Source organism: Callospermophilus lateralis, chromosome 6, assembly GCF_048772815.1.
Source record: "Callospermophilus lateralis isolate mCalLat2 chromosome 6, mCalLat2.hap1, whole genome shotgun sequence".
Taxonomy (NCBI): Eukaryota; Metazoa; Chordata; class Mammalia; order Rodentia; family Sciuridae; genus Callospermophilus; species Callospermophilus lateralis.
The window spans coordinates 73,416,998-73,444,063 of NC_135310.1; the positions used below are offsets into that span (position 1 = coordinate 73,416,998).

The 27,066-nt window shown below is 38.5% G+C and overlaps 2 protein-coding genes across 2 annotated transcripts in view; both read left to right on the plus strand.

Moving 5' to 3' along the window:
- Positions 1-21,504, plus strand: part of Mdn1 (midasin AAA ATPase 1) — a 152,823-nt gene extending 131,319 nt beyond the window's left edge. The window contains exons 83-102 of the mRNA XM_076858429.2: positions 543-704; positions 3,160-3,297; positions 4,462-4,603; positions 5,720-5,889; positions 6,388-6,534; positions 7,043-7,190; positions 8,901-9,226; positions 9,499-9,660; positions 10,677-10,778; positions 11,447-11,654; positions 13,003-13,173; positions 14,456-14,619; positions 15,263-15,352; positions 16,401-16,516; positions 17,053-17,227; positions 17,845-17,918; positions 18,023-18,137; positions 18,861-18,924; positions 19,302-19,444; positions 20,255-21,504. Of these exons, the coding sequence (XP_076714544.2) occupies positions 543-704; positions 3,160-3,297; positions 4,462-4,603; positions 5,720-5,889; positions 6,388-6,534; positions 7,043-7,190; positions 8,901-9,226; positions 9,499-9,660; positions 10,677-10,778; positions 11,447-11,654; positions 13,003-13,173; positions 14,456-14,619; positions 15,263-15,352; positions 16,401-16,516; positions 17,053-17,227; positions 17,845-17,918; positions 18,023-18,137; positions 18,861-18,924; positions 19,302-19,444; positions 20,255-20,443 (3,006 nt within the window). The 3' untranslated portion in view covers positions 20,444-21,504. The remainder of the gene's footprint in view (positions 1-542; positions 705-3,159; positions 3,298-4,461; positions 4,604-5,719; positions 5,890-6,387; positions 6,535-7,042; positions 7,191-8,900; positions 9,227-9,498; positions 9,661-10,676; positions 10,779-11,446; positions 11,655-13,002; positions 13,174-14,455; positions 14,620-15,262; positions 15,353-16,400; positions 16,517-17,052; positions 17,228-17,844; positions 17,919-18,022; positions 18,138-18,860; positions 18,925-19,301; positions 19,445-20,254) is intronic.
- Positions 21,505-25,001: 3,497 nt separating this feature from the next.
- Positions 25,002-26,695, plus strand: Lyrm2 (LYR motif containing 2). The gene is made up of 3 exons (XM_076859919.2): positions 25,002-25,081; positions 25,828-25,968; positions 26,440-26,695. Exons 1-3 carry the CDS (start codon positions 25,037-25,039, stop codon positions 26,518-26,520), a joined length of 267 nt encoding a protein of 88 aa, XP_076716034.1. The 5' UTR covers positions 25,002-25,036; the 3' UTR covers positions 26,521-26,695.
- The last annotated feature ends 371 nt before the right edge of the window (positions 26,696-27,066 follow it).

Consider the following 27,066-nt stretch of genomic DNA (forward strand, 5'->3'; position numbering starts at 1 on the left):
TGGGTACAGAAATTAACAATCCAGAATATTGATCAAGATTCTTTCATATCCAAATCATGTACTCCTAGGTATCTGTTGCTAATGGTGGATGTTGCCACCATCAGTGAGATTTAACAGCCATCTTCTGCAAACACCATTCCCTTCACAAAAAGCCAGCAGAGAAGTTGTCGTCTCTGTAATAAGTCTAGAGAAGCAGCTTATATTGTAGGACATTGTAAGTTATTCTGCAGTATTGCCTCTAGTGTCAAATTTGATTTCCTCGTAGAATTTATTTATAAAAATTTATTTTAAAAAACTTTTAAGTAAATGACATTGCAGTAACTGAGAATTTGAAGGATACTTTTTGAGAGTTTATGTGAACAAGGAAGAAATTTCAGTGAGCTATGAGTGGGAGGTATGCAATCATGTGTGACTCACCAGCAGTGACATGTAGCACATTCACAAAGCCATAAAACCATTGTTCCTATCTAGATCTAGAAAGTTTTTATCTCCCCAAAGGAATAGCAGTGTAAGCAGGCCTTTTGGTTTCTCTTTGTCACCAGGTCTTCAACCAGGCCTGTGGCTTGTTGGTGCGCCTAGTGCCCATGCTGTACAGCTTCTCAGACCTTGTGCTCTTCTTCTTGACCATGTCTCTGGCAACTCACCGGAGTACTGCAAAACTGCTCTCTGTGCTTGCCCAGATCTTTACGGAGCTCGCCCAGAAGGTAAGGACTATTCACATGGAACACCATGGAGCAGCAGGGACCCAAATATTCTGTATCCTTCAGAGTGTTTGGTTTGATAGGCTTTTATTTTGAACCAACACAAATAGCAGGAGCTGATTTACTCTTCCTGCAGAGTGTAGGCCTTTGTCTGGCACCTGTTTACTAAACCTGTTTCCACTAAGATCTTGGAACTTACAAACCTCCACTGATGAATTCCCTCAACTCCACAGGTTATCTAAAACCTGCTGCTATCTATTAACACAGCCTTCCCTCCTGGGCCCCAATTTGAAGCCTTCAGGCAACTCTTAACCTACAACACCTGTGGGATGGATCCTTAAGACTATTAGGTTTGCTTTAGACTAGATAGATGATAAAGGGGCTCTTGGTATTAGGAGGAGGGTTTTTTTCTTTTTATAAGGAAGTACCTCATTTATTCAACTACATAGCCAGGACTATGAAGAGCACCAATGTTGTAGAGATTATAGATTCTGCCTTTCAAATTCATGGGCAGAAGACAGTGAAATCCAATAGACACAGCATTGCTATAGAAGGTGTAGTCATGAATGTTCAGTTTGGGGACTCTTAAGTTTGTCACTTACCCCCATAATTTCCTTCCTTTGTGAAGTGATATTTGCCTACACTTATACGCTTTTTGTTTTGGTGGAGGAAGTGGGAGGTGTTACTGGGGGATGAACTCGGGGGTGCTCAACCACTGAGTTACATCCCTAGCCCTTTTTATTTTGAGACAGGCTCTCGCTAAGTTACTTAGGGCTTTGCTAAATTGCTGAGGATGGCTTTGAACTTGCCTCAGCCTCCCCAGTCACTGGGATTATAGGCATGTGCCCACCATTTCCAGCTTTCCTTTACTTGGAAGCATTTTTTTATGAGAACCACCTTCCAGTGAGTTTTGTTTTGTTTCCTCTTTAGTATTCTGAGATTTTCTTCAAATCTAAGTATAATACAATTTACTTGAAGAAGATATAAATTTACAACTGAGGATGGGGTTTGGACTTTTATAAACACTGAAAAATTCTTTGTCTCTGAAATACTGGAAAGAGTTGAAAAGTAGGAGGCAAGCCAGTGCCTCATATTGTTTATCTTTGAAGTGATAGGTTATTTATTGAACCTCAAGTTTGTCCCTCCAATCTTACATTGCATCACTTCTTGAAGAAAACACTGCAAAAGATAGTAGTAATCAGTGTGTGAAGGTGCACTCCTATAATCCTAGCAACCTAATAAAGAGTTTGTGACAGGAGGATGGCCAGTTCAAGATCAGCCTCAGCAACGTGGTGAGACCCTATCTCAAAATAAAAAATAAAAAGGACTGGGAATATAGCTCAGTGTCAGAGTGTCCCTGGGTCCAACCCTCAGTAACCAAAAAGAAAAGAAGAAGAAAAAAATAGTGGCAGGATAGTAGGTGTAGGAAGGGTGCTTTGAGACAGGATCAGCTACATTTGTCCATTTATACTGTTGCTCTTATCTGACAGACTCTAGAATGACTGGCATGACGGACCTATGTACTTTGGGGTAGGGCCCTGGGCTTGGGAAAATTCTGATGCCACCAACATGTCAGAAGCCCAGGGGCTGTCCCAGATAGAGCTACTATATTGATGTATGCCCTCAGAAGGATTTGAACATAACTCTTTCAAAACAACTTAGCTCAATGGGAAACTTAAATAAGTTAATAAAAATGTATTTTCTTATTAATTTTCTGAGACATGAGTTAGCCTTTTCTTTTAATGTCCAAATTGTATTCAGATCCTCTGTGAGTAATGCTGAGGGAACTTGAAAGTAGGTTAATGCTAAAGTAGTAGATTTAGGTACACAGAAAGCCATTTTTGCATAACCAAGTCAAAAATCAGGGTTCATTCATTGGTCTTAGATCTTAATTCACTACTAGTTGGCAGTTTACTTTTTAGTACATTTTCATCCTCAGACTTATAAATATCTTGATAGCATGTATTTTCTCTTAAAAAATTAAAATGTCAGAGCCATTACTACTTTTCCGTTTTACTTCTCTCCCACAGGCTGATAGTTTTTCAAGCTATTTTTGGATATGAAACAGTTTTGTTGACTCTTCAAGACTGTTACCGAACCTGACTGTGTTGTTCTTTCCAGATCCCTGTCTGTGCTGGCTCAGTGACTTGCTTCTAAATAATATGTTCCTAGTATGTTTCATTCAAAATTTTGTTTTGGCAAAGTAACATATTATCACATGCCAAAGGCCTGTACAAAGTCAAAGTCTTGTATATTAAATCTGATGTCAAACTGAAATTACATAGTAACTATTATCACCAGGGGAGAAAGTATAAGAAAGGTCTACTATACTTCCATCCAGTTTAGGATAACTGAGCTAGAAAAAGAATTAAACATTTAATTTTTTTTTCCTTTGGCAGGACTAGAAACACTCTTAAATTGTTTTTGTGCCTAACTATTCACTCTATTTTTTCCTAAGGGATTTTGCCTGCCTGCAGAATTTATGGAAGATCCAGCAGGAGAAGGAACAGCTAAATTCCATGACTATGAGGGAGGTGGAATTGGAGAAGGTGAAGGCATGAAGGATGTGAGTGACCAGATAGAAAATGAGGAACAGGTACGTATTCTCATGCATGAAATATGTGGACAGATTACAGAAGGTGACTTCCTCTCTCAAGTCATACATATATAATGATTTTTACTAAGTTATAGGTTTTCAGACTGATACTTGTGGATATTGGCACTCAGGTGATAGGTATAAATTAAAAACCTGAAAGTTACAGAAAGCACTTTTGCAATTCAGTCATTGGTGATAGCTATAACTCTGAAGGGAATGACTTTTTACAATTTTATTTTAAGTGGAGTAGATTTGCTAATGATTTCTACAGAGTATTTTTTTGGTAGTTGTACTTTTAAGGATTCTCATGTCTTAAAGACATGTTTAGAATTGAGATTACTTTTGCATTTCAAAAAGGGACAATTAAATATCAACCTACTAGTGAAAGAGATAACAATCATAAATCTTTTTGTTCAAAATCTTAAATTACATAGGAATATGTAAATTAATGAAAAGTGAATGAAATTATATTCACATTGGGGCACTCTTTCAGAGATCAGATGACAAATATAAAAGATTTAGATAAATAATACTTTTGAATCTTACAAAAGAAAATCTGAACAATTCGACATTTTCTGATCACAAGCAATAAATTGAAAATTAACTTCAGAAATGAAAAACAAATAGGGAGAGAGGAAGGAAAGTAAAGGGAAGGTACTGGGTACAAAATTATGTTATCTGTATGTATATCAATGAATCCCACTAATATGTAGAATTATAATGCAGCAATAGGAATTATTTTAGTTAGATGTAGTTCATGATAGAGCACTTGCCTCTCGTGTGGAGCCCTGGGTTTAATCACCAGTACTCCTCTAAAATATCTTTTTTTTTTTTTTTAAGAAATATAAAACTTACAAATTATTGCATGTGTCTACCTCTCAAGTTTTTTTTTTTTCCTTCCTTCTCTCTCCCCAGAGATAAGAGTACACCATTAACCTGGGCATTTATATTCTAGAACTAAAGAATATAAACTTTACATTAGTAAAGTTATGACATTCATTTACAGTTTCTATAATACTTTTTTAAAACTTTTTTATAATTGTGCATGGACACAATATTTTTATGTGGTGCTAAGGATCGCAAACCCATTGCCTCACATGTGCAAGGCAAGTGCTCTGCCACTGAGCCACAACCCCAGCCCATCTATAATACTTTTTGATACAGGTGGAAGATTCATTTCAGAATGGTCAAGAAAATGATAAAGAAGATCCCAACTCAAAATCTGATATTAAGGGCGAGGATAATGCCATTGAAATGTCAGAAGACTTTGAGGGGAAAATACATGATGGAGAGCTTGAAGAACAAGGTTTGAAATGAACTGTCACTGCATTCTTGTTTTTGAAAACAATTTTATCCAGGAATACAGGTTCTCAGTAAGATGCCTATTATAATTGTTTGAGACAAGTTTGTTATTCTGTATAACTACAGATGAAAACCTCAGCACCTGCATGTGCCATCAAATTAGCAGATCCTTCATCTCTTGAGTAAACTAAGATCCTGCCTGCCTCATGTGCTCAGTACTTCCCTAGAGGGAAACCCAAGAGACTAAGGAGATGCCTCTCAACAACTTGGCAGTTAACGCAAATTATTCTGGATAGTTTACTAAAAAAAAAAAGAACCTTTTCCCCCTAGTTTAAAAAAAAAAAAAAATAAAGTAGTTTGATGGAATGAAACTTTAGGAAAGAAAAAATACCCCTTAGGCCCACTACCCAAGCCATTTAATAAATTTTGGTGTATTTCTTTCCATTTATGGCATATCTATGCACACACAAGAGCATTTACAGATCTATAGCCTTTTTAAAACATTTATGAACATTTCCCTTGTCATTAAAAATTGAGAATGAGTTCTTATCATCTGCCATGTGTTTACACAATTCATTTCTTACCCTAAATTTTCATCTAAAGTTAATTTGATATGTAATTATCTTATTCTAAATAAAGATCTTATAAAAATGAATGTTGACCTTAGAGTAGAAGTGTATGCTTGCCTGTGGAGCAGGCAATTGTATAATTGTTGGCAAAGCAGACCTTGAGTAAAGACAAAAGAGGCAAGAACATTTTAATTAACTGATCTAGGCCTGATTTTTGATGTTGGACAAAATCATAGAAGTACAGTATATTGGAGATGGGAGAGGATCCTTGGAAATCATTATTTCAAAGATAGGAAACTAAAGCCCATTAAAGTTATATGTCCCCACACCAGAACCAGACATTAATTCCACCACTTTTACTATTATTTATACATTATTTCTCCACACAGTTTGCAAAATAAACTACTTGAGTAGATTTGAAGTAGAATATTCTGGAGGAACAGGAAGTTAAGTCCCACACGGGACCATTGCCCAGAAGTGGTCCTATGCTCTTACACACATAGAACCACGTTAGAGATCTGCCTAACTAAGCTCAGTGCCTTCCCTTTCAGAAGAGGATGATGAAAAGTCAGATAGTGAGGGCGGAGACCTGGATAAACAGATGGGCGATCTCAATGGTGAGGAAGCTGACAAACTTGATGAGAGGCTTTGGGGTGATGATGAGGAGGAAGATGAGGAAGCAGACAATAAAACTGAAGAAACAGGACCAGGAATGGATGAGGTAATCAAGATTCCTGTATCCCAAAGTCCTTAGGCTAAGAAAAGGTGTTCTTCCCAACACCTGCCACTTTGTGCTTTTTCTTTTCATTTTCTCTTTCTTCCATCCTCTTTTACTTTTTTTCCTCTTAACATATTGTATTTAGAGCTTGACCCAAGTCATCTTGTGTTATGGAGGAGGGAAATAAAGAAGATCGGTGCAGATCCTCTAACCTGATTCTCCTATCTACCACTGAATTTCTCCAGCTCCCAGTTTAGGGGAATTACAGGGCTGCATATAACACCGTAGTGCAGAGTGTGGTGCATCTAATTATTATACCCACCATTGACACACTAGTATTCTTGGTGCTGTCTGGAAAGATTGGATTCTTCTCCAGATTATGATCTGTGGGGTGGAAATTAGTCATATCTAAGGGCTACATTGGGGAGAATTCAACCATGTAAAAGCAGTTTCTTGGATTTAGTATGATGATTTTAGTTTTTTTCTTCTTTTGATATTTAGGAAGACTCTGAACTTGTTGCTAAAGATGACAACTTGGATGCTGGGAATTTGAACAAAGATAAAAAACAGAAAAATAAGAAAGAAGAAAAGGAAGAATCCAATGAGGAGGGACAAGGCCAAGATAAAATTAATGAACAAATAGATGAGGTAAAAAGGATTTGAAATTGCTCTGTTCCCCTGACTTTAAGACCAAGGCCCCTCAGAGCACTACAATGTTCTTGGGAGTATTTTATGACAGTTTTTCCTATTCGTTAATTGCTCTCCCCTTGCTGCATTAAAGAAATGTACAACAAAGGCTCTTAGCAGGACACAAAATACTAATAGTTGGTTACTGACAAGGCCGTCTATATGCTGTTTGGGTTCATGCTGTAGTTTGGAAGCTAAAACCTGTAATTCTTTTATTATTTCTTCTCACAAGTTTCTGTTTTGAGATTGAGTAACACAGGGCCTATTATTCTTAGAGATACTAACAGAAGGTGAAATTTTAAATTCTAACATGAATGGTCTAAAAATATTAAAATACTAAAGTATGCTAATAATTACAGGGAAGGAAAGACATTGTATTATTCTCATGGTGTAGTATAAATAGAGCTAATTTTATGTGCATCACTTTTTTTTAGTCCTTTTTTCTCCTTGTTCTTTTTATTGCTCAAAGAGAGAATATGATGAAAATGAAGTGGACCCTTACCATGGCAATCAGGAAAAGTTGCCAGAACCTGAGGCTCTGGATCTTCCAGATGACTTGAATCTTGATAGTGAAGACAAGAATGGTAGTGAAGACACAGACAATGAGGAAGCGGAAGGTGTGTCTTTCCTGCAAAGCCAATTGGAAGTCATTGTCATTGACAACAATAACTGATTTCAGAGAGCTAGCCAAGTGTCACAGCCTGTTGATAAGTATTGTTTGATCAGCTCAATCCCAATTTGAGAAAATTATTGACTTTTTTCTTTGTAGTATTTCTCATGTGAGTAGACCTACAGTTCATAAACCAACAGATTTTGCTGCTATTATTTCTTGTCTTATTTTGGTAATACTGCACCCTGGGGGTGCTTTGCCACACACATTACTCTCTCTCCAAAGACATTACCATGTTGCCATCTTGTGAGTGAATGTAAACATTCTGCAGTCTCGTTATACCCAGACCTCTCATGTAGCCCAGTTATAGTTCTTTGAGGGATATGATGGTGTTATTGACTGTCATGTGTTTATTCTAAAATATGAGGTCATTATAATATGGAATAAGACTAAATAATCTAAAGAAAATCACATGACAGTAATCTAGTGTCTCCCTTGCCAATTTTTTTAACCTTACTACCTCCTCTAGGGTGTACTGACTGGTATTAGTTAAAAGTACTTTGTAGGAGGTACCCCCATAATAGAGGGTCCCTATTCATTCTAATTAGCCAGACAGAAAGATGCAAGTTAGCTTCCACTCTTTGAATGAGTTATGTACTTAGGAAAAAAAATTAGCATGTGTGTGTGTATCATATCGGAACAAAAATTGCTAGTTAGAAAAGAATGAATAAGAGGTACCATTATGTAAAAATTTAATTTTGGAATCTGACTTCAATCCAGGAGTCAAAAACCAAGCAAGCATTAAATAAATATTAAAATCCACTAAGAGTGTAATAAGCTTAAAATATACAAGCTCATTTGGGCTATTGTTTATGAACTAGGGAGCAATTATCTTTAAAAGTTATTTACTAAATAAAATAACTGATAAAGTATCCAAAACATACAAAAGCTCTTTTAGTAAAAGCTGTCAAATAAAATTATTTCCATTTGAAGGTAAGTTGTATATTCTGTGTGTGAAAGAATGACATCCACCAATTATCCACAATGATAATTAAGCATCAAGCTGTAATTTTATGTGTTTGGGTTAAAATTTTCCTATTTGGGGTTTTATCAGTTTATGGGTTTTGATTTTATAGGGTTCTTTTTGATTGATTATTTGTTTGTTTTAAGTGGATTGATTATTTTTAATGAAAAGCACCATCAAAACCATTGTATGTGATATGAGCATATAGTATAGAAACTTATTCTGTAAACTTTCAGATAAGCACTCTGTTGAAAATACTCACTACTGCATTATAAAAGCAGTCATAGGCAGCACACAGTGAATGGAGCAAACATATATATATAAGAAAATGGATATGGCTATGTTTCAGCAAAACTTGACTGACAGAAATGTCAGAGCTAGGTATGGTGGTGCACACTTATAATCCCACATGACTCAGGAGGCTGAGGCAGAAGGTCACAAGTTTGAGGCCAGCCTCAGCAACTTAGCAACACCCTGTCTCAAACATCTGAGGGTGTTGCTCAGTAGTAGAGGGCCTTTAGGTTCAATCCCCAGTACCTCAAAAAGCAGAAACAAACATGTAGAGGCCAAATTTGGCAATGGGCCATAGCTTGCGAATCTTTGAGAATAATGATAAAACATTTGCAGAACTACCTCCCAAATTGAGAAATCATAAGTTATCACAATTCTGTTAATTTTTTTTAATCTCTTTAGAAGAGAATCCTTTGGAGATCAAAGAAAAACCTATGGATATGGAAGAAGCAGGTCATGAAGCTGAAGAGATGAATGAAGACACTGAGACCGACCAGAATGATGATGAAAATCAACCCAAGCCTGAGGAAGGCCCCAGTGAAGATGACAAGGTGGGAGAGGAGGAGGAGATGGATACAGAAGCTGATGACCAAGACAGAGGTGCTGCCGAACATCCTGAAGAAAACTCAGAGGAGCAGCCTCAGCCACCTCTGGAGGAAGAAGACAGGGAAGCCACTGAGGAAGGTGGAGATAATGGCAGCCCTGTTGACCAAGGTCTCCAGCCTCAGGTATTATGGGTTGTGTGCATTTTCTTATGTAAGAAGTAATAATAATGAGGAGGAGAAAACACTTTATTTTCCCACAAGCATCTCTCTTAGGATACTTCTTCATTAGCAGGTGGTACTGCCAAGGATTTTTAAACTTCTGTTTGAAAAACTCTCTGATCATTCCCCTCTTTTTAGTCTCTCTCCACAGCAAGTAGTGGGGAGCCTGCTTGCTGCACAGGCTTCTACCTCACGTTCTCCCAGCACATTTAATACTGTGTTTGATTTCTCTGCAGAATTCGGAAGAGGAGGAGAAATCTGACACAGAGGAGCAGTTGCCAGAGGCAATGGAGAGGAAAGAGCATACTTCCTGTGGGCAGACTGCTATGGAGAACATACAGAGTGCACAGGCCGTGGAGCTGGCTGGGGTTGCACCTGAAAAGGAGCAGGGGAAAGAGGTAAGGGGCTTTTCTGCTTTATCCAGTTTCCTCCCCTCTCTGAAATTAGGGATCAGTAGCAGTAGTTGGTTTATGTATGGTTTTCTGTTGTTTTATTTTGCTGACATCTAAAAGATCATTTCCTATTCTTGGAGAAAATGACTGTATACCTATTTTTATAAATGTCTGTCAGGAAAAAACTCAGAATATTTGCTATAGGCTGTGATTAAATGATATATCTCATTAAGATCAGGTTCATTTTGTTTTTCAGAAAGCTCCCAGGGAAGGAAAGGTTGAAATTATTCCTTAATATTGCCTCTAATGGTATTTTTTCTTGCTGTTCATTCAGCTTCTAAACATTTCAGTTTAAAAAGCAAAGCACTTCTTCATTCCTTGCCTGGTGGTGATATGTTCTAATATGGCCACAGTTCATTCTGCTGGCCCACTATGGAAAGGATATTAAACATCAAAGGACTTATTTGTTAGCCTCATTGAGCCCCAGTTTTCTCACCAATAACAGCAGCAATTTTTACTTTTTACATCTACCTACCATTATTCATTAATCACCCATTAGATGGTAAGCATTTTCAATATTTCAGCAAGTCCTCTTAATAGCCCTGTGAGATAGATGATGATGTTCCATTTTCTACATTTTATATTTGAGGAAAATCAGCCTCTGAAGTTAATTAATAACCTCAATGGTGCATAGCTGGTGGGTGATGAAGCCTGGTTTCTAACTGAGGCCTAATCTGTCCTGCCTAGGAGTAAGACATTTTGCTTGTGTTCTTCCTGTACACAAGGAACTAATCAGCCTTGAGAAGCAAAGGAACCTAAGAGGGTAACATAGCTCTGGTCTCAACACTCTTGTTTCTACCCACAGCCTGGGCCTTAGTTATGGGTGAGTTCTGGAGCAGCCAGGTAGGCACAGGTGACAAGCTGACAAAGGAGCATCATGGTAAGAGAATTGTGCTCAGTGCAACATGGTAACCAGTGCTCATAATAATTTCTTCCATCTCATTCTTCTGTGGATTTTCTAGGAACATGGGAATGGAGCCGCAGATGCAAACCAGGCACAAGGTCATGAATCCAACTTCCTTGCCCGGCTGGCCTCCCAGAAACATACCAGGAAAAACACACAGGTCTCTGTCTGCCTTTAACTAAATTTGGGTTAAGTCTTTATACAGAAAAAGATGCTCTAAATGCAATCATTTTTTTTTAAAAAAAGCCACCTTCCCCAGTCTCTACTTTCCAACCAGACATGATGGTAGTCTAGGTGAGCACACCAGGACTGTGGGGTTTTCTCAGTGGGATATCATCACTGGGGTTCCTTTCTTGCACTCCTAGTCCATTGATACTAATCCGCCTAAGCTCAGTGCTGTGTGCTACTTTCCAGAACCAACCAGCCCCACTTCATTTCACTCTCCATAGTTTTTTTGCATTTTTTCTAAATGGGGTAAAATTTATGTCTGTGAAATTATTATATCAAAACTAGTCCCTTAAAAAAAATCTACATGCTATCCTGTCCCCAAGGGACCCTTCCCAGAGCAAATTAATGCAACCAGTTGGCTGTTTTCAAGAAATACCTTCACATGTAACATATATGTACATGTTTCTTTGCTTCCTTGATTTTTTTTTTTTTCAGATAGAGAGTACTGTATGAGTATATAGCAATCCTGTTCTTTTTAATACATAAATTGAATCCCATTGCTGTTATGGTTATACCTAATTTACCTATGGATGGACATTATGGTTATTTTGAGTCTTTTTGTCAACAGACAATGTTCTGATGAATTTTCTCTTCCCACAGAGTTTTAAGAGGAAACCTGGGCAGGCTGACAACGAACGTTCCATGGGTGATCACAATGAGCATGTGCATAAAAGGCTGAGAACCGTGGATAACGACAGCCAGGCTGAACAGGAGGCAGCCCAGCCCCAACCTCAGCCCCATGCAGAAGACGCAGACGCATATGAGCACATTAAACAAGGACATGACACATATGATGCACAGACGTATGGTACGGTAAAGGAAGGATTTATCCTTTTTCTCTGAGCTCTCTCTGACTGTGTTTCTGCCAAACAAACAAAGAAGGAGAAGAAATAACTTTTTAAACAAGTTCTAATAAATACAGAACAAGATTTTCTCTAATATAGAAATAATTTGGTTTTGGTACCAAGGTGTTATAATGATCAAGGTTTCTAGGTGTAATGAAAGCCTTCCAACTACACTTACAGTCACATTCTTATCTACACTGATTTCAGGGTTTCTTAGTTCTGGAAATTTTGGGGTGTGTGTTCATAAATAAATTATGAACTTATGTGTTTTCTCTATGAAGTGAAAAGGACAGCAGAGAGATTTCAGCAGAGAATATCTGTCATTCTGATGTCTTGGTGACTTTTCATTGTTGTATCCCTGATAAATAAACTAGTATGGATAATACCTGCCCATGAGGGTAGTGCAAAAATGACTGTGGTAGATAACTTTTTACTCTGTCTACACTTTTATTTACTTGAACAGAAAGAAGAATGATTATTGAAAACTATATATTTGGTCCAGTTCCTACCATATGCTGCAATTTAGGCAGGTTCCTCCCATACCTTGGGCAGTGAGACACTGCCTATTAGGGAGACCTATTAAGGTCTCTGCCCCTAATAGGGCAAAACCCCACTGTGGATCTTTGTGAATTTACAACTGTAAATGACTTAGAGATGGCATACAGCAGACAGAATAGATTCCTGCCCTAGTCTAGTCACAGCCTGGAGAAGGGAACACAATTGTAAAACTTGGGCCCAAGAGGGCCCAGCTAAGCTGTTCAGAAGTCTGTGTCAAAAGGGTTTTCTGAGCCTCTGCTGTATGATCATGGAATTCCTCAAATAATCTTATGAGCTAGGATGTTGTGTAGAGAGAGACAAGAGCACTGAACTAAAGAATTAAAAGGAAGTGACCAAGATTACAGTGCTGAGATTCCCATGTTGGTCTTTGTGCCCCCTTTTATACTTTTAACCAACTCTTAATAAACTGCAGTTTATAGGCCTATAAGTTTGTAATGGTATATTTCCTTTAGTTGGCCTAACATGCGCTCAAACTTTATTCAGGTTTGTTTACTGGTGATAGTAGTCAAAACCAAGTTAGATACCCTGTTGCTGTGGTCACATGTATAATTGTAGGAAAGATAGGCGACAGGCAGCTCTATCAATAGTAATAAATCTTAGGCAAAAACAAGTGTCCAAGCCACATAGTTGGTCAGTGACAGAACCAGCATTAGAATTTTGGAAGCTATAAGTGATAGAATCCATAGCCTATTTGTTTGTACTTCATTATGCAAAAACCTAAGCTTTCTATGTTTACATGCATGCTATTGGCAGACGTGGCTAGCAAGGAGCAGCAGCAGTTTGCAGAAGACTCTGGCAAAGATCAGCCAGAGGAGGAAATAGAGGATGCCCTCATGGATACAGAGAAACAGGAGCAACTCCAAACAGCAGACATGGAACAGCTGAAGCCAGAGGAAGTCAAGTCGGGAACCACAACAGTTTCTAGTGAGAATTGCTGGTGACCACGCCCTTTCTAAGCTCTCTGACTTGGAGAAATCAGTTCTCTCAGACTACAGTCTAGGCTCGTCTTTTCTGTTTCAAGTTATTTATCCATGGACTAGACTTGCCTATAGTTATTTTACTATATTTTGTTTAGGGCAGAAAGGTAGAAGGGTGGAGTAGCAGGATACCATCTTTCAAAAGAGACCCCAACCCAGGTGCAGTAGTGCATACCTGTGATCCCAGCACCTTGGAGGGCTGAGGCAGGAGGATTACATATTTAAAGCCAGCCGTGACAACTTAATGAGATTGATTCAAACTTAAAAAAGAAAAAAGGGGTTGTAGCTGAAGGTAAAACGCACCTGAGTTACAATCCCCAGAGCCCACTCTCCCCACCCAAAAAAGAGACCCCAAAGTTTAACAAAATTCTGTTGGTCTTTTTAAAATATATAAAGGAAAAGAGAATGGTATATTTAACACAGTTGTGATAATTGAGTTTATTATTATAGAAATGTTTTCAATTATGTTGAAGTATGTATTATCATAAAATAGTAAAAGAAACCAAAATGCCTGTGAGAAGGTAACAATTTCCATTTCATAGGTAACCAAGCTTTGTTACCAGATAGTTTGTTTTAAAAAGACCACAGATGCATACATTAATTTTATCAACAATGGAATAAATACAAATTCTAAAGAAGCTGCCAAATTCAAAAGCTTTTTATGATGCTTCATTCCTGGCCTTTTGATGGTGTTCGACACTGTACACTACCCTGCCATTATATGACAGTGGGAAAAACAAGCGTTTGTAATTAGATGCCTGGATTCAAATCCATAGTTTTACTGTGGATTGAGGTATATTTTTAGTCTTGTCTTTGCCTCAATTTCCTCATCTATAAGATGGGGAAAAAATGATTTTGTTTTAGGTTTTTGTTGATTGGATTGAGCACAGAGCTTCATATGTGTTAGGCAAGCAGTCTACCATTGAGCTATACCCCAACTCTTGCTTCAATTTTTAATAACACACAAGGTTTAAAGAATCATTTTTTGTTTTTTAAGGTTGTTAAGGTAAACTACAGTTTCTACTGTTTACTCTGTAAAGAATAGCTGACTTCAACAGCAGGGTGGGGAGAGGAAAAATTAGTAAGAATTTGGCAGTGGCTGTCTCAAAATGCAAGAATATTTGGAAATGTTGAGTGAATAAATGAGGTTTGATTTATTGATAGGTAACAGAGCAGGCTCAGGCTTTATGCTAATATGATAAATAAAACGATTCCTTACATTAAAATAGGCCCTGATGAAATGGAAGTAGACGCTCAAACTGTTAAAACAGAGGAACACCAAGACTCCAGGATAGACAGATCCTACAAGGAGAGAGAGAACGAGAAACCAGAGAGAAGCCGAGATTCAACCATTCATACAGCCCATCAGTTTCTTACGGATATAATTTTCCAGGTACTAAAACTCTGACCAGTTGCTGCTTTAGTAATTGTCAAAATAATTTTAAGTTGCATTTAAATCTTTGTCTTTCGAGCTTTGTGGAACATCTGGTTCATGTCCTTAAAAAATTTTTTAGGAATACTATTAGTGTGAGGAGTGTTCCCTAATAAACAACCGATACTGTTTCAACAGTTAATCCCAGGGTCACAGTGCCCTGACTTGTCCATGATGGTGGGTCTGGTTCTTAGTTGTGGCTCCACATTCCCACTTTACTTACCATCTTTGAGTAAGGAATCTTCAGGACAAGTAGCAGTTCATAATGGTTAAGTAACAAGAATGTTTAACTTATCACCTGTATTTAGAAAGGGGGGAAAAACTCAAAGGACTCTAACAGTTTGGCTTAATAACAGATTTCTTAAAGACCATTTTTATTATTGATGAGTTAAAGAGTATTTGGTTTCTTTTTGGCTGTGGTGGATTTACAAATGTTGAACATTTCCAGAATCTAGCATCCTCTCATCGTGCCCTTAAGTTTGCTTAGGTTTTGAGTCTCAGGCATTTGACTGTATGCATTGAGTTCTTAAAACAGGGAGGAAGGCAGCCAGTGATAAGGTGGTGGTTCTTACTATTTCTCTTATTCTTTGTTTTTTCCTTTTAGCCCCTTATAAAAGATGTTAATCAGCTAAGACAGGAGATGGAAAGACAACTAGAAACATGGGAGCCACAGGAATCTGGAAACGCAGGAGAAGTAAGCCTCTGGGGTTTGTTTCATTTTCTTTGTACTTTTTTTGTAGGGGGTACCAGGGATTGAACTCGGGGGCATTCGACCACTGAGCCTCATCCCCATTTTGTATTTTATTTAGAGACAGGGTCTCACTGAGTTGCTTAGTGCCTCACCATTGCTGAGGCTAGCTTTGAACGCACGATCTTTCTGCCTCAGCCTACATTTCTAAAGTCTAGGTCTATTCATTGCTTTCTGAAACTTTGCTACAACATCTGTAGTATTATTAAAACAGAATCCTTTAACTTCTATTAATGGCTCTGTAGTAGATGTAACAGTGGTTGAAAGCTAGGCAAAAGTCTATGCTGTGCCATCCTGAGAATAGGCTACCAGATCATTGCTAGCTCTGTGTATTAACCAGGAGTATCATTTTTAGTAACTTTGTATCCTAAATTTCAGTATGTGTATATATTTTAATATTTATTATCATAATACCATATTTTTTTTTAAAAAAGAGAGTGGAGAGAGAGAGAGAATTTTTTAATATTTATTTTTTAGTTTTTCGGCAGGCACAACATCTTTGTATGTGGTGCTGAGGATCGAACCCGGGCCGCACGCATGCCAGGCGAGCGCGCTACCGCTTGAGCCACATCCCCATAATACCATATTTGTGTGCAGGAAATAATGCACTGCTGAGTGTGTTACCTGAGGGATTTGCACTTGTCACTTTTACTTTGGAATATGGCTCTGAGAACCCATGAATAAGTGGCTAGATCTGCTAGAAGAGAATTACTCATTGACATCTGCCTCCTTGTATAAAGGGTTACAGATATGAATAAGGCATTGATTTGGTCATGAATTCCTTGTTTCATTCTTCTCACCTGAGTCATATTTTTGGTGACTGGGAAAAGAAACAATTTTTAAACTATAATTAACAACTGGCTGGGGGAAGCCTTAAAGTGCTTCTGTTAGGAATCGACTTGCATGAACCTTCCCATCACTTAGCTTCATCATGCTATGACTTGGTTGGCTCTGATAGTCAATGGGTAACTTATATTTGTTGTCATTATCCCAGGAGATGGCTGCAGCTGAGATGTGGCAGAATTATCTGATCTTGACTACACCTCTTTCACAACAGTTATGTGAGCAACTTCGTCTCATATTAGAACCTACTCAGGCAGCCAAATTGAAGTAAGTCTTCACAAATCTTCTTGATGCCTGAAAAGATGAGGGTGTCAGCAGTTCTGCACTCTGCACCAAACCATTTATGGTTTTGGATCATAGGCTGCCACTTTTGCTGTATAGGAACCAGCATGGTGCTCCTTACCCTGTTTGCTTTTGTGATCTCTGCCACAGGATTTCTGTGATGTTTGGTATGAAGGCAATTTTTCTTTTCCATTACTTTGGATGGAAAACGGGCTGAGCCTTTGGTTTTGTTATTCACCTAGATGTGTCCAAAGAAAAGGAAGAAACTTTTTTTTTTTTTCTTTGTATTCCGTATAAACTTTTTTTTTCCTATCTTAGCTTTTTTAGAAGGACCTAATTATCACATACATGACCAGCATTCCTGGCTGGTAGTCACTGTTCATTAGTTCTTAATTTACAGTAATGCCTCATTGTGCCAGGTAACTATTGGTTTTAAGGGATTAACATAATTTTTGTTCTTAAAAGAAAATTCTGAGTGATAAGCACTTGTTAACTAGTCTTTGCCCCGCTAAATTTCATAGAGGAGACTATCGAACAGGAAAGCGACTGAACATGCGGAAGGTCATTCCATACATTGCCAGTCAATTTCGAAAAGACAAGATTTGGCTCCGAAGGACCAAGCCCAGTAAACGCCAGTATCAGATTTGTTTAGCTATTGATGACTCTTCTAGTATGGTAGATAATCACACCAAACAGGTAAGGAAGAGAAATACATGACAGTTTTACACCAAACCACATTCATTGGGTTACCCAAATAGCAAAAAGAATGTGATGACTATATTGAGAGTTCAGAAGGGAAATTTCAGGATGTCTCAAATATTTTGATTCCTTGTTTCTTAACCCTGTTGTCTGACTACAGAGCAAGTAAACTTGACTTTATTTTCCATAAAATACAATAATTTACTATTAAGCTACTGTCCCAGACTATGTACAACATAAAAGTATCTGAAGCTATTAAGTCTATATGATATAACAGTACCTATTTCAGAGTTATAATGTATGTAGAATACTTAGTTTACTGCTGATTTTACTACCCATAAAGATTCCATAGCACACACCCCACCCCCCGCGCAGGAAAAAAAAATCAATTTATGGATCATGTTTCATAAAATTACTTTTATTAGATGATATCTAGAAGAGACCATTTCTACCAGTGTAATGTAGTCTGGGTTTCAGCATTTGTGGAACCAAGGAGGGCCTAAGGCCACCAAAGCCTCAGGTTTTGTTATAAACATGGAAATCTTGATGGAAGAAAAGGTTAGAGGCACTAGTTTAGAGGATTTCTTATTCTAAGCCCTTTACTTATTTCACAGCTTGCATTTGAATCATTGGCTGTGATTGGAAGTGCTCTGACCCTTTTGGAAGTGGGTCAAATTGCTGTGTGCAGGTAAGGTTGCCTTTTAATCCCATTGGAAAACCCTTTTCATAACCTTGTCATTTTGATCACATGACAAAATAACTCCCATTGTATCTGGGTTTTTCTCCCCCAAGTTTTGGAGAGACAGTAAAGCTATTACACCCATTCCATGAGCAGTTCAGTGATTACTCCGGGTCCCAGATTCTACGGCTATGCAAATTCCAACAAAAGAAAACCAAGATTGCTCAGGTATGTGGCTAAAGTCTTTCACATAGTTATTCTTAAGCTGATATTGGAGGTGCATAATTTTTAGGAGCTCCCTTCCCCCAATTAGCATTCAGGATAGGTAAAATTGACAATACAAAATAATCCGAAATTTCAGTCTGTACCACTAGACTAGAACCTTCCTTGGCATAAACCAAGGTATGACTTCTCAGTTCCTTAAGATTAGTTTAGCACCACTGGTTTATCAGTTCCCCATTTTTGGGTAGTTTGGAACATTTTACAAAAATAACTTATCATTCCGTACCCTGTCCGCTGGGTCAAGGCCTATTCACTCTCTCATTTAGCCTAAAGAAGAAATGAGATAAAGCCAGTGATTTGCTCAGAATGACAAAACACAGGGGTAATATTTCTGTTTGGCTCTTTTTGTGGCGGGGCATTCATATTATTGACTTCCCTTTGGGTGTCTTCCCAGAACACTAGTGGAGAGACTCACCAGTGATGCACATCTTGCTTATACTTGAATGCCTCTATGAACGGGTAATGCTAGGCCACACAAGGTTCATCTTTAGGTGGCTAGAAGGGACAATTTAATTGCCTTTTGGGCCTAGGATCATTATCTGATAATTACTTCAATGTTGTCTAACAATGAAAGGGAGGTTAAGTAGTTTTCTTTTGGAGGCACTAAGATTTTAAACCCAGATGCTTGGGCATGCAGGGCAATTGCTGATTCTTTTATGTCTGGTTTAGTTTCTAGAGTCTGTAGCCAACATGTTTGCAGCTGCTCAGCAACTCTCACAAAACATCAGTCCAGGTGAGCTGCATTCTTTGTTAACAAAAAGCCTTTTCTGTTTTTATCTCACTGTACTTGTCACCATCTTTTAAAGGTTATTTGGGCACACTCTTCTAGTGGCCTACTCAGCATTGTCATCCTTATTAACATGGACTTTAATGTGTTGTTCTACAATGGGAGATATTCTAAATTTGACATTCTCTTACATACCACTGGGAAATTTAGTCATACTAAAAGCAGCTCAGTATATCTTGTCTTTCCTAAGTAAATGATTTAATCAAAGGCCCCTTTTATTTGTGCTCGGGATTCATCAGATGTTTGGTTTTAATAGTACATGGAATACTTTTGCTAGGAAGTTGTTAAAAATGATTTTTATTCTTTCTTCTCGTGTTCTACAGAAACTGCACAACTTCTCCTGATAGTCTCTGATGGACGAGGTCTTTTTCTTGAGGGCAAAGAAAGGGTCTTGGCAGCAGTTCAGGCTGCCCAGAATGCTAACATCTTTATCATTTTTGTTGTGTTGGACAATCCCAGTTCTCGGGTGAGTAACTACTGAAAGCCTCATTTTTTAGAGAGAACACTTTGAAAGGAATTCCTTTATCTGAAATAGGGCTTGGGTCACTCCAACATATTGAGAATTCCTGGCATTCTGTGTACCTTTATGTTTTTTAAATTATTCTTCCTGACAGTGAAGGTTATACATAGAATCTAGTGCAGCTTTTGTCTCTGGAGTTAGCCAGGTTTCTGTTACATAGGAACTGAAAGAACCATAGGGAGAACACTGGGCACCCTGAAATGACTGAAAAGATTGCATGTAGAGGAGTAATGTCAGAACTGTAAACACCTGGTCCTTCTTGCTAAGTTGTTAAAGATGTCATCAAATTTGCCTCAGGCTTCCTAAAAGCTGGGATTACTGGTATGCTTATCTACATGTTGATGAATATGTTCTTTGGTCTAAAACTGTAGCATTTTGGAGGTAGCTTTCAAGATATTTTCTCCTGTATTTTTAAAACTATCTTAAATATGACTCCATCCTCTGGTTCAGAACTGCCCTCGAATACAACAGCTACCTCAGCCTTGATAATGGGCTATGATCAACTTTGTGTACTCTTCCCTAGGGTAAACACTGTCACATTAAAGCCTTGGTAAAGATTTAATGGGAATTATTCCAAGTAGAGAATGGAGATATCATTATAAGGAAAGCATACTTTGTTTACCCCTTCCTCCTTTTTTAGTGTCAATCTCCCAGAAAGAAATCTATCTTGCCCTTGAGGGTAGTTCTAAAAATCGTCAACAGAAGAGCTATCCAAAGATGCTGATTTATTACTTTTCCTTTCAAATGTCTTGACAGGATTCTATCTTGGACATTAAAGTACCAATATTTAAAGGACCTGGAGAGATGCCTGAAATCCGATCCTACATGGAAGAGTTCCCTTTCCCATTCTATGTCATCCTTCGAGATGTGAATGCTCTTCCTGAGACACTCAGTGATGCCCTCAGACAGTGGTTTGAGTTGGTGACTGCCTCTGATCACCCTTAGAACAGAAAAAGCTGTCCAACTCGAAACTGTTTGAATCATGGTCAGAATATTGCAAATCTTACCTGATGCTCCCTTTTGGATAACTGTTTCTGAAATTATCCCTCTAAAATACATTGTTTTGATTTTTAAAATCCACCCAATGGCTAAAAAACATGAAATCTCTTAATAAACCTGGGACAGAGAAGGAACAAACATAAGCGGCAGGGCTCATAACTGAGGAGGCCATACCCTCCCTGGATCCAGCTACCTGTTTTCCCCTTGCAGAAACATTTCTTGAGATGCTGTCAGGAACGAACTGTGGACCCTTTGGTCCTACTTTAAGTTCTGCCTTGGTGAACCTAAAGGCTGTCATGTGCTTAAGATGCACACAGTTTTATGCAGAGCCTGACCGCACAATAAACATGGTAAGAAAATGCACAAAGAACTCAGAAGGTAGGAAGCCCACAGTGTATGCGTTTTCAGAAAGACTATACATTACGGAAGCCCAAGTAATCGACATATATAAGTAAAAATGAAGTGGCTTTTCAGTGTCCTCACATTTGCTGCTTCGGGAGACTATGCAATAACAAAGATAATTTTCCCTTGATTTCATTCTCTCAGTGCCACAGTTCTATTTGTGATAGTAATTTATTTTTTCTCTTAATAGTTTAGGAGAAGAATCATTCCTCCCACTGCTTTCAAGCTAGACTGAGCCAGTCTCATTCTGGAAAAGAAATGCTATGTCCACAGAATTAAGCAGCTACATCTACTTTCTCCCCCCCGTTAAAATACACCATTGGTTTTTCTTTGGCCAGAAAGCAGTGATGTTTGAATACTTGAAACTGTGAGCTGTATTCTATTTAATGTTCTTTTGTAGGCAACATGCTATGACATAATCATCTCTCTCCATGTCTTTAAGTTACACTGTGAAGTCTGCCACCCTTATAGGTGGTGGTCATTAAACACAGATTGCTTGTTGTTTAACCAAATGTCCTAAAGCATGTATCAAGTTATATCATTTTTTTATTCTCAAAAGCTATGCAGTTTATATTCTGAAAGTTATTAAAATACAACATTGTTGAGATATGTTGTGATTCCCCACACACAATCCGGTGGATTGAACCCAAGGATGCTCTATCACTGACCTAGCTATAGCCTCAGCCCTTCTTAGTGAAACCCTTGTCTTAAAAATGAAGCAACTTAAGCTGATTGGCCTTGAACTTGGCATTCTCCTGCCCAAGTCACTGGTACTACAGATGTATACCATCATCCCTGGCCTAATTTGTGATCAGTGGAATATGACAGACAAATTCAAAACACGTACTGGAGGACTGGTCTTGTCTGCTGAGCACATTTATACCATGTTAACATGATCCCAGAACTTTACTCCCATGTCTATGGGTGAGTTGGCAGAACCATACACTGACTCAAAGATTCTGCTTCATAATGACCCTCACACCTCTTCCACTCATACTTCACTGGCCAAAGCCCTCTATGGGACAGGAAGTTTAATATTCCCAGTTGGGTCTGATAGAGAAAGACAGCTGCACTGTTATATTTACCTTTAATCAGCAGGTGTAAGATAGAGCTCCCCCACTGCTGTGCTCAAAATGATTCTCTTCGCCCTGGGACAGAAGGAATTCTGGTATCAGGTCCCCAAAAATGCTATTTTCAACACGTGGGGAAAGAGCAATATCGCAAACTGACGGGGTATAAGGGTTGTGGACCCAGGATTAGAAGCCTGATAGATTCATGAGCAAGGCATTGAGAATCTGGGCTACTATTAGGACTTACAGGAGTGACAAATGAAACTACCACATGACTGCTGACAGGGTTACTATTTGTGCCCTGCTACTCCCTCTTCCTTCTCCTACTTTCCATCCCCAAATGCCTGGTCTCCTTGACCAAAAAGGCAAATTCTGACATTTGAGGAATTAGAACACAAATGCAACCTAAAGACACTTTGCCACTCCTATAGCTCAACCATTATCTAAGCAAAAGGCCTGCAAAGGTTTCTATCCAGGGGTCCAACAAGGCTACTCTGGTATATTTAATTAACATTGTGGTTCACTTAATGACAGGGGTACATTCTGAGAAATGCAGCACTAGGCATTTTCATTGTGTAAGTACATTCCAAGTTAAAGAACCAAGACAGCTATCATGTCACTAGGCAAGAATGGAATCATCACCATGACTTACTCAGATGTCTGCTGGAACTCTAGTTGGGTGATAAACTCTTCAAATGCAACATGTTCAAAATGTCACTATGATTCTATCACAAATCTGTTCAAAAATTCCCCTTCTGTGTTAACTGCTCCAGCTGCCACTGTTTACAAATGTGGAGTTTGATCTGTACTTGGGCTTTACTTCCCTTTCTATCTCCATCCAAATCCAAGTATAACTTCTGGATTATTTATACTATCCTATTTCTCTCCCCCATGCAATTCACTGCAGATGGAGCTCTTAACCTCTAACCTGGACTACTTCAATGATAACTCAAATTTGTCTTTGTTTGCTTCACTTCATTCACTGACAACAACCAAGGATCTTTCTAAAATCTGTACCCAAAAGTCCCTTCAGATCTTCCTGTTGTGAAGAGGACACTTGGAGTTTCTTACTACAACCTATGAGGTTCTTCCCTGACTCTCCTGTTCATTCCATCCCTGCGGCCCTACCATTGACCTAGTCACAGAAAATGCAAGGTCTTGCAATCTACCAGCGATCCATGAGTTGTCTGGAATCTTATCTTCTTTGACATTCTGACAACCACCTACCTCAGATAACTCCTCCAGAAAGGATAACCTCCATGGTATGAACTTCCAAGTCTTTGAAGACAGTGTGCCTAGCTTATGACGGTATTACCTGTTTCGAAGATGTTTCTGGAAGCAAAGAAGAGTGTAAAAATGTCTGTTCTCACATATTAATTAACTGGCAACACTATTTTAAAATTCAAACAAGAACCTAAAGAATATTTGGAGAGAAATTATAGAAAACATTTGTCAAGGTCATACTGAACACCAATCAGATTCTTACAAGAATCTATTACAGTGTCCTGTCATAACAAAACATGACAAAAAAAAATTAAAAACATACTAGTCCAAGACTACAGCCTAAACAGATCCTCAGACTGTAAATATGTACAATATGGTCAAAAATGCATCACAAAGCCCCAGAAAGATAATTATTTAATAAGTGGTGTTAAAATTCTAGCTTAGTGGGGCTGGGATTGTGGCTCAGTGGTAGGGTACTTGCAAGAATTAAGAAAATAAAATAGTTACAAAGTCTCAAATGGGAAGAGACAAAACAAGCCTCAAAGGAAATATAGTGTAGATATAAAGCTTAAGGATATAAACCATGAAAAACTAAAATAAAAGTCCTAATCAGCATAAATGTGCCTAAATCATGCACAAAAATCAGTTAAAAAAATAATCTAAAGTGGCTAGGAGTATTTAGTTGCCCTAGTACTTGAAAAGCCAGATCTGTAATAACTTGTTATACTGTTCATCTGTTAGGACAAAATTTGAAAAATATACCACTGCAATGTGGTCATGAGGTTATTAGCATCACTCACAATGCCAACTAAGCTAAGGATTAGACTTCTTGTATGTGCCAGGGCATCTTAAAACATTGCATATGATACAACTCTGAGGTGGATGCTGAATTTCACTTTACACTTCACAGAAAAGGAAACAGGCCAGGAGAAATAGCCACACAGCTAGGAAAAGGGAACTCATGGATTCCAACAGGTGACTCATTCGAGTGCTCTGTAAACGGGTTAACTGGTTATTTTTGGTTGTACTTTAATTCACTATTTGGAAAACATGGCAAAAATGCCACAAACTAAGGATGTGTTGTGGGGATAAGAACTAGGAGTAAAAGTTTGAAGTGTAGGAGGATATTCAGTTCCTCCTCATTATTGACAGGAGGCAAAGGAAAAAAACGGCTTAAAGTCTCAAATGGGACAAACATTTAAAACTCCTGTTACTGTTACAAATAATCATGATGAAGACCACTACAGGAAAAAACTTTAAAAAAATGAAAACGAGAAAAACTGCAGGATGCAAATGCTTAAATAAGTAACATTCTAAAATACTAAATATGTTCTAACCTTCCAAAGGGAAAAGCAAAAACCTTAGCTTCCATTAATGAAGCCCGTTGTTGCTGAACTTATTGCCGTTTTCCTTAAAAATAAAATTTAAATAGAAGAAAAAAGTTTGCTGCTGCTGAGGGTCAAACCCAGGGCCTTGTGCATGCAAGGCAAGCACTGTACCAACTGCGCTATATCCCCAGCCCCCATTGATAAATTCTTAAATGCATACGGTGCCAAATGCCTTACCATTCTTATTTCGTTATTACAACCACCTTGTAATACAAACACTATTACCCTATTCAAACGCTGAGCAAACTCCACTAAGACCGGTTAAATACCTAGCCCAGGCTACAGACCTAATAAACTTCAGATTCCTGGGCTTCCCTCCCAAACGCCTGACTTTCGGGTAGGAATACAAATCCACAAGCGTCTCCCAGGAAACGGAGCTCGCTCCGCCTCCTGGCCATTCCCTCACTTCCGTCCTGCGCACTGAGACTCCAAGAGGAACGCGTTCTATTTCTGAGATGGCCGCTTCCCGGTTGCCTCCAGCAACGCTGACGCTAAAGCAGGTACCAATGTTCTCTCTTACCCAGGTCCACACGTAATGGTTTGAGCTGCTCGATTTTCTACTTTCCCCACCCGGACTACAGTATCTCTCAGGCCAACCGGGGCGGTTCCGCGGGGTTCTGACGCTGCTGCACGCGCACGCCAGTCATTGGCCCCAGGGGTTGGAGGCGGGGCTTCCCCAAGGGTTTGAGGGAGCAAACGGGTAGGCGCTTCCTTTTCAGGGACCGCAGAAAAACTCGCTCTGTTGGTAGTACCGAGCCATGGTTAAGGAGGAGAAAAAATAAATAAAAAATTTCCGAGAGAATTTGGACAACTGCATTAAATTTAGAAAAAGTGCTATTACTGTTACAGTTTGTAGGTACCCGGCAACCCTTTTTATACCCAGAAAGGTGGTCAACTCTTGATTTTTAAAGGTTCTTAAGTTTTACAAAAGAGTCAACAAATGACCCACGTGAACCTATTGCCGTTTTCCTTAAAAATAAAATAAATAAAAAGTTTTTCTTTGCCATCTTCAAAATTGAGAACCTGGGGTCGTGGCTGTGGCTTAGTGGTAGAACGTTTTCCTAGCACGTGTGAGGCACTGGGTTCGATCCTCAGCACCACATAAAAATAAAGGTATTGTGCCCATCTGCAACCAAGAAAAAATTTTTTTAAAAAAATTGAAAACTAAAAAGACATCGTCTGGTTACAGCTGGTTTGCCAAAGTAAAACTGGCTATCATAATTGTCATTTCTCCCCCCACGTACAGTTCATGAGAAGGCAACAAGTTCTCATGCTCTACAGAAGGATTTTGCGAGCAATTCAGCAAGTATCAAACGATTCTGATCGCAAGTACCTGAAGGACTGGGCAAGGGAAGAATTCAAAAGAAACAAAAGTGCCACTGAAGAGGTGAGAATGGATCATGGTGAGGGCAGTCCCAGACTCTTGTATTAAGTGACCAGTTTTTTTTTTTTTAAAGTTTAGCAGGCATTTTGGAATATAAATGTCACCAAGATGGTATATCTTGATCATTGCTTATGGTGATACTAATTTTCCAAATTATACTTTAAAATATCTGTATCTATACAGTTGCGGCACCTGGTTTTTATGCTGTACCACATAGCTTTTAATTTTCCTAATATTCAACAGTTCCCAGTAATGACAGTTTGTTTTTTGGTTTTTTTTGTTTTGTTTTGTTTTGGTATTTGGAGAATCTTTTTGTATGGTGCCAACTCACAGCCTTGTGCATGCTAAGCTCACACTCCACCAATAAACTACATTCCCAGCCCACTACTATAGGTTCTTGAACTTAACAAAATGGTGAGATTGTACCTTGTTTAACCAGGTTAAGTGATCATCAGATTTCCCTTTTTTCTACAGGATGTAATCCGGATGATGATTACTCAAGGCACTATGCAGCTAAAGGAGTTAGAAAAAACACTTGCTTTAGCAAAATCTTAACTATAGCATTATTATGAAGGATCTTCAAATCTCCGTGTAATTTGTTGAGCTTAGGCTTAACAGTGGACAGCTCAAAGCCAAGTCAAACTGTATGTACAGTACTTGAGCAAAATATCAAGATAGAAATGTTGTGTTATAGAGAGCAGAGAAAATCACATTGAAGTGATTGCCTCAGGACTGAAAAATACACTTGAGTTTTGAAAATGTTTCTGGATGTGTCTGCAGTTATTTAAAAAGCAAACTCCATTCCAACATGCCAGTTAATTCGTGAAAATAAGCTCAACACATTCATAAGGAAAGTGCAAATCAAAAACCTAATGAGAGCGCACTTCATTTCCACTACTATAGCTATAATTAAAAAGGGAAATAATAAATGTCAAACATGTGGAGAACTTGGAACACTCCCACATTGCAGGTGGGAATGTAAACTATCTGCAGCCACTTTAGTCAAACAGACCATCCCCCTCCTCAAAACATAACATGGAGTTTCCATGATTTAGCAGTTCTAGGTCATAATCAAGAGAATGAAACCGTGCACCTATAAGA

Bases quoted from the DNA above. Each gene is read 5' to 3' on its own strand.
- Lyrm2 (XM_076859919.2), top strand. From the start codon at position 25,037: ATGGCCGCTTCCCGGTTGCCTCCAGCAACGCTGACGCTAAAGCAG. The intron at 25,082-25,827 runs GTACCAATGTTC...CCCCACGTACAG, and splicing joins CAACGCTGACGCTAAAGCAG to TTCATGAGAAGGCAACAAGT. The intron at 25,969-26,439 runs GTGAGAATGGAT...TTTTTTCTACAG, and splicing joins ACAAAAGTGCCACTGAAGAG to GATGTAATCCGGATGATGAT.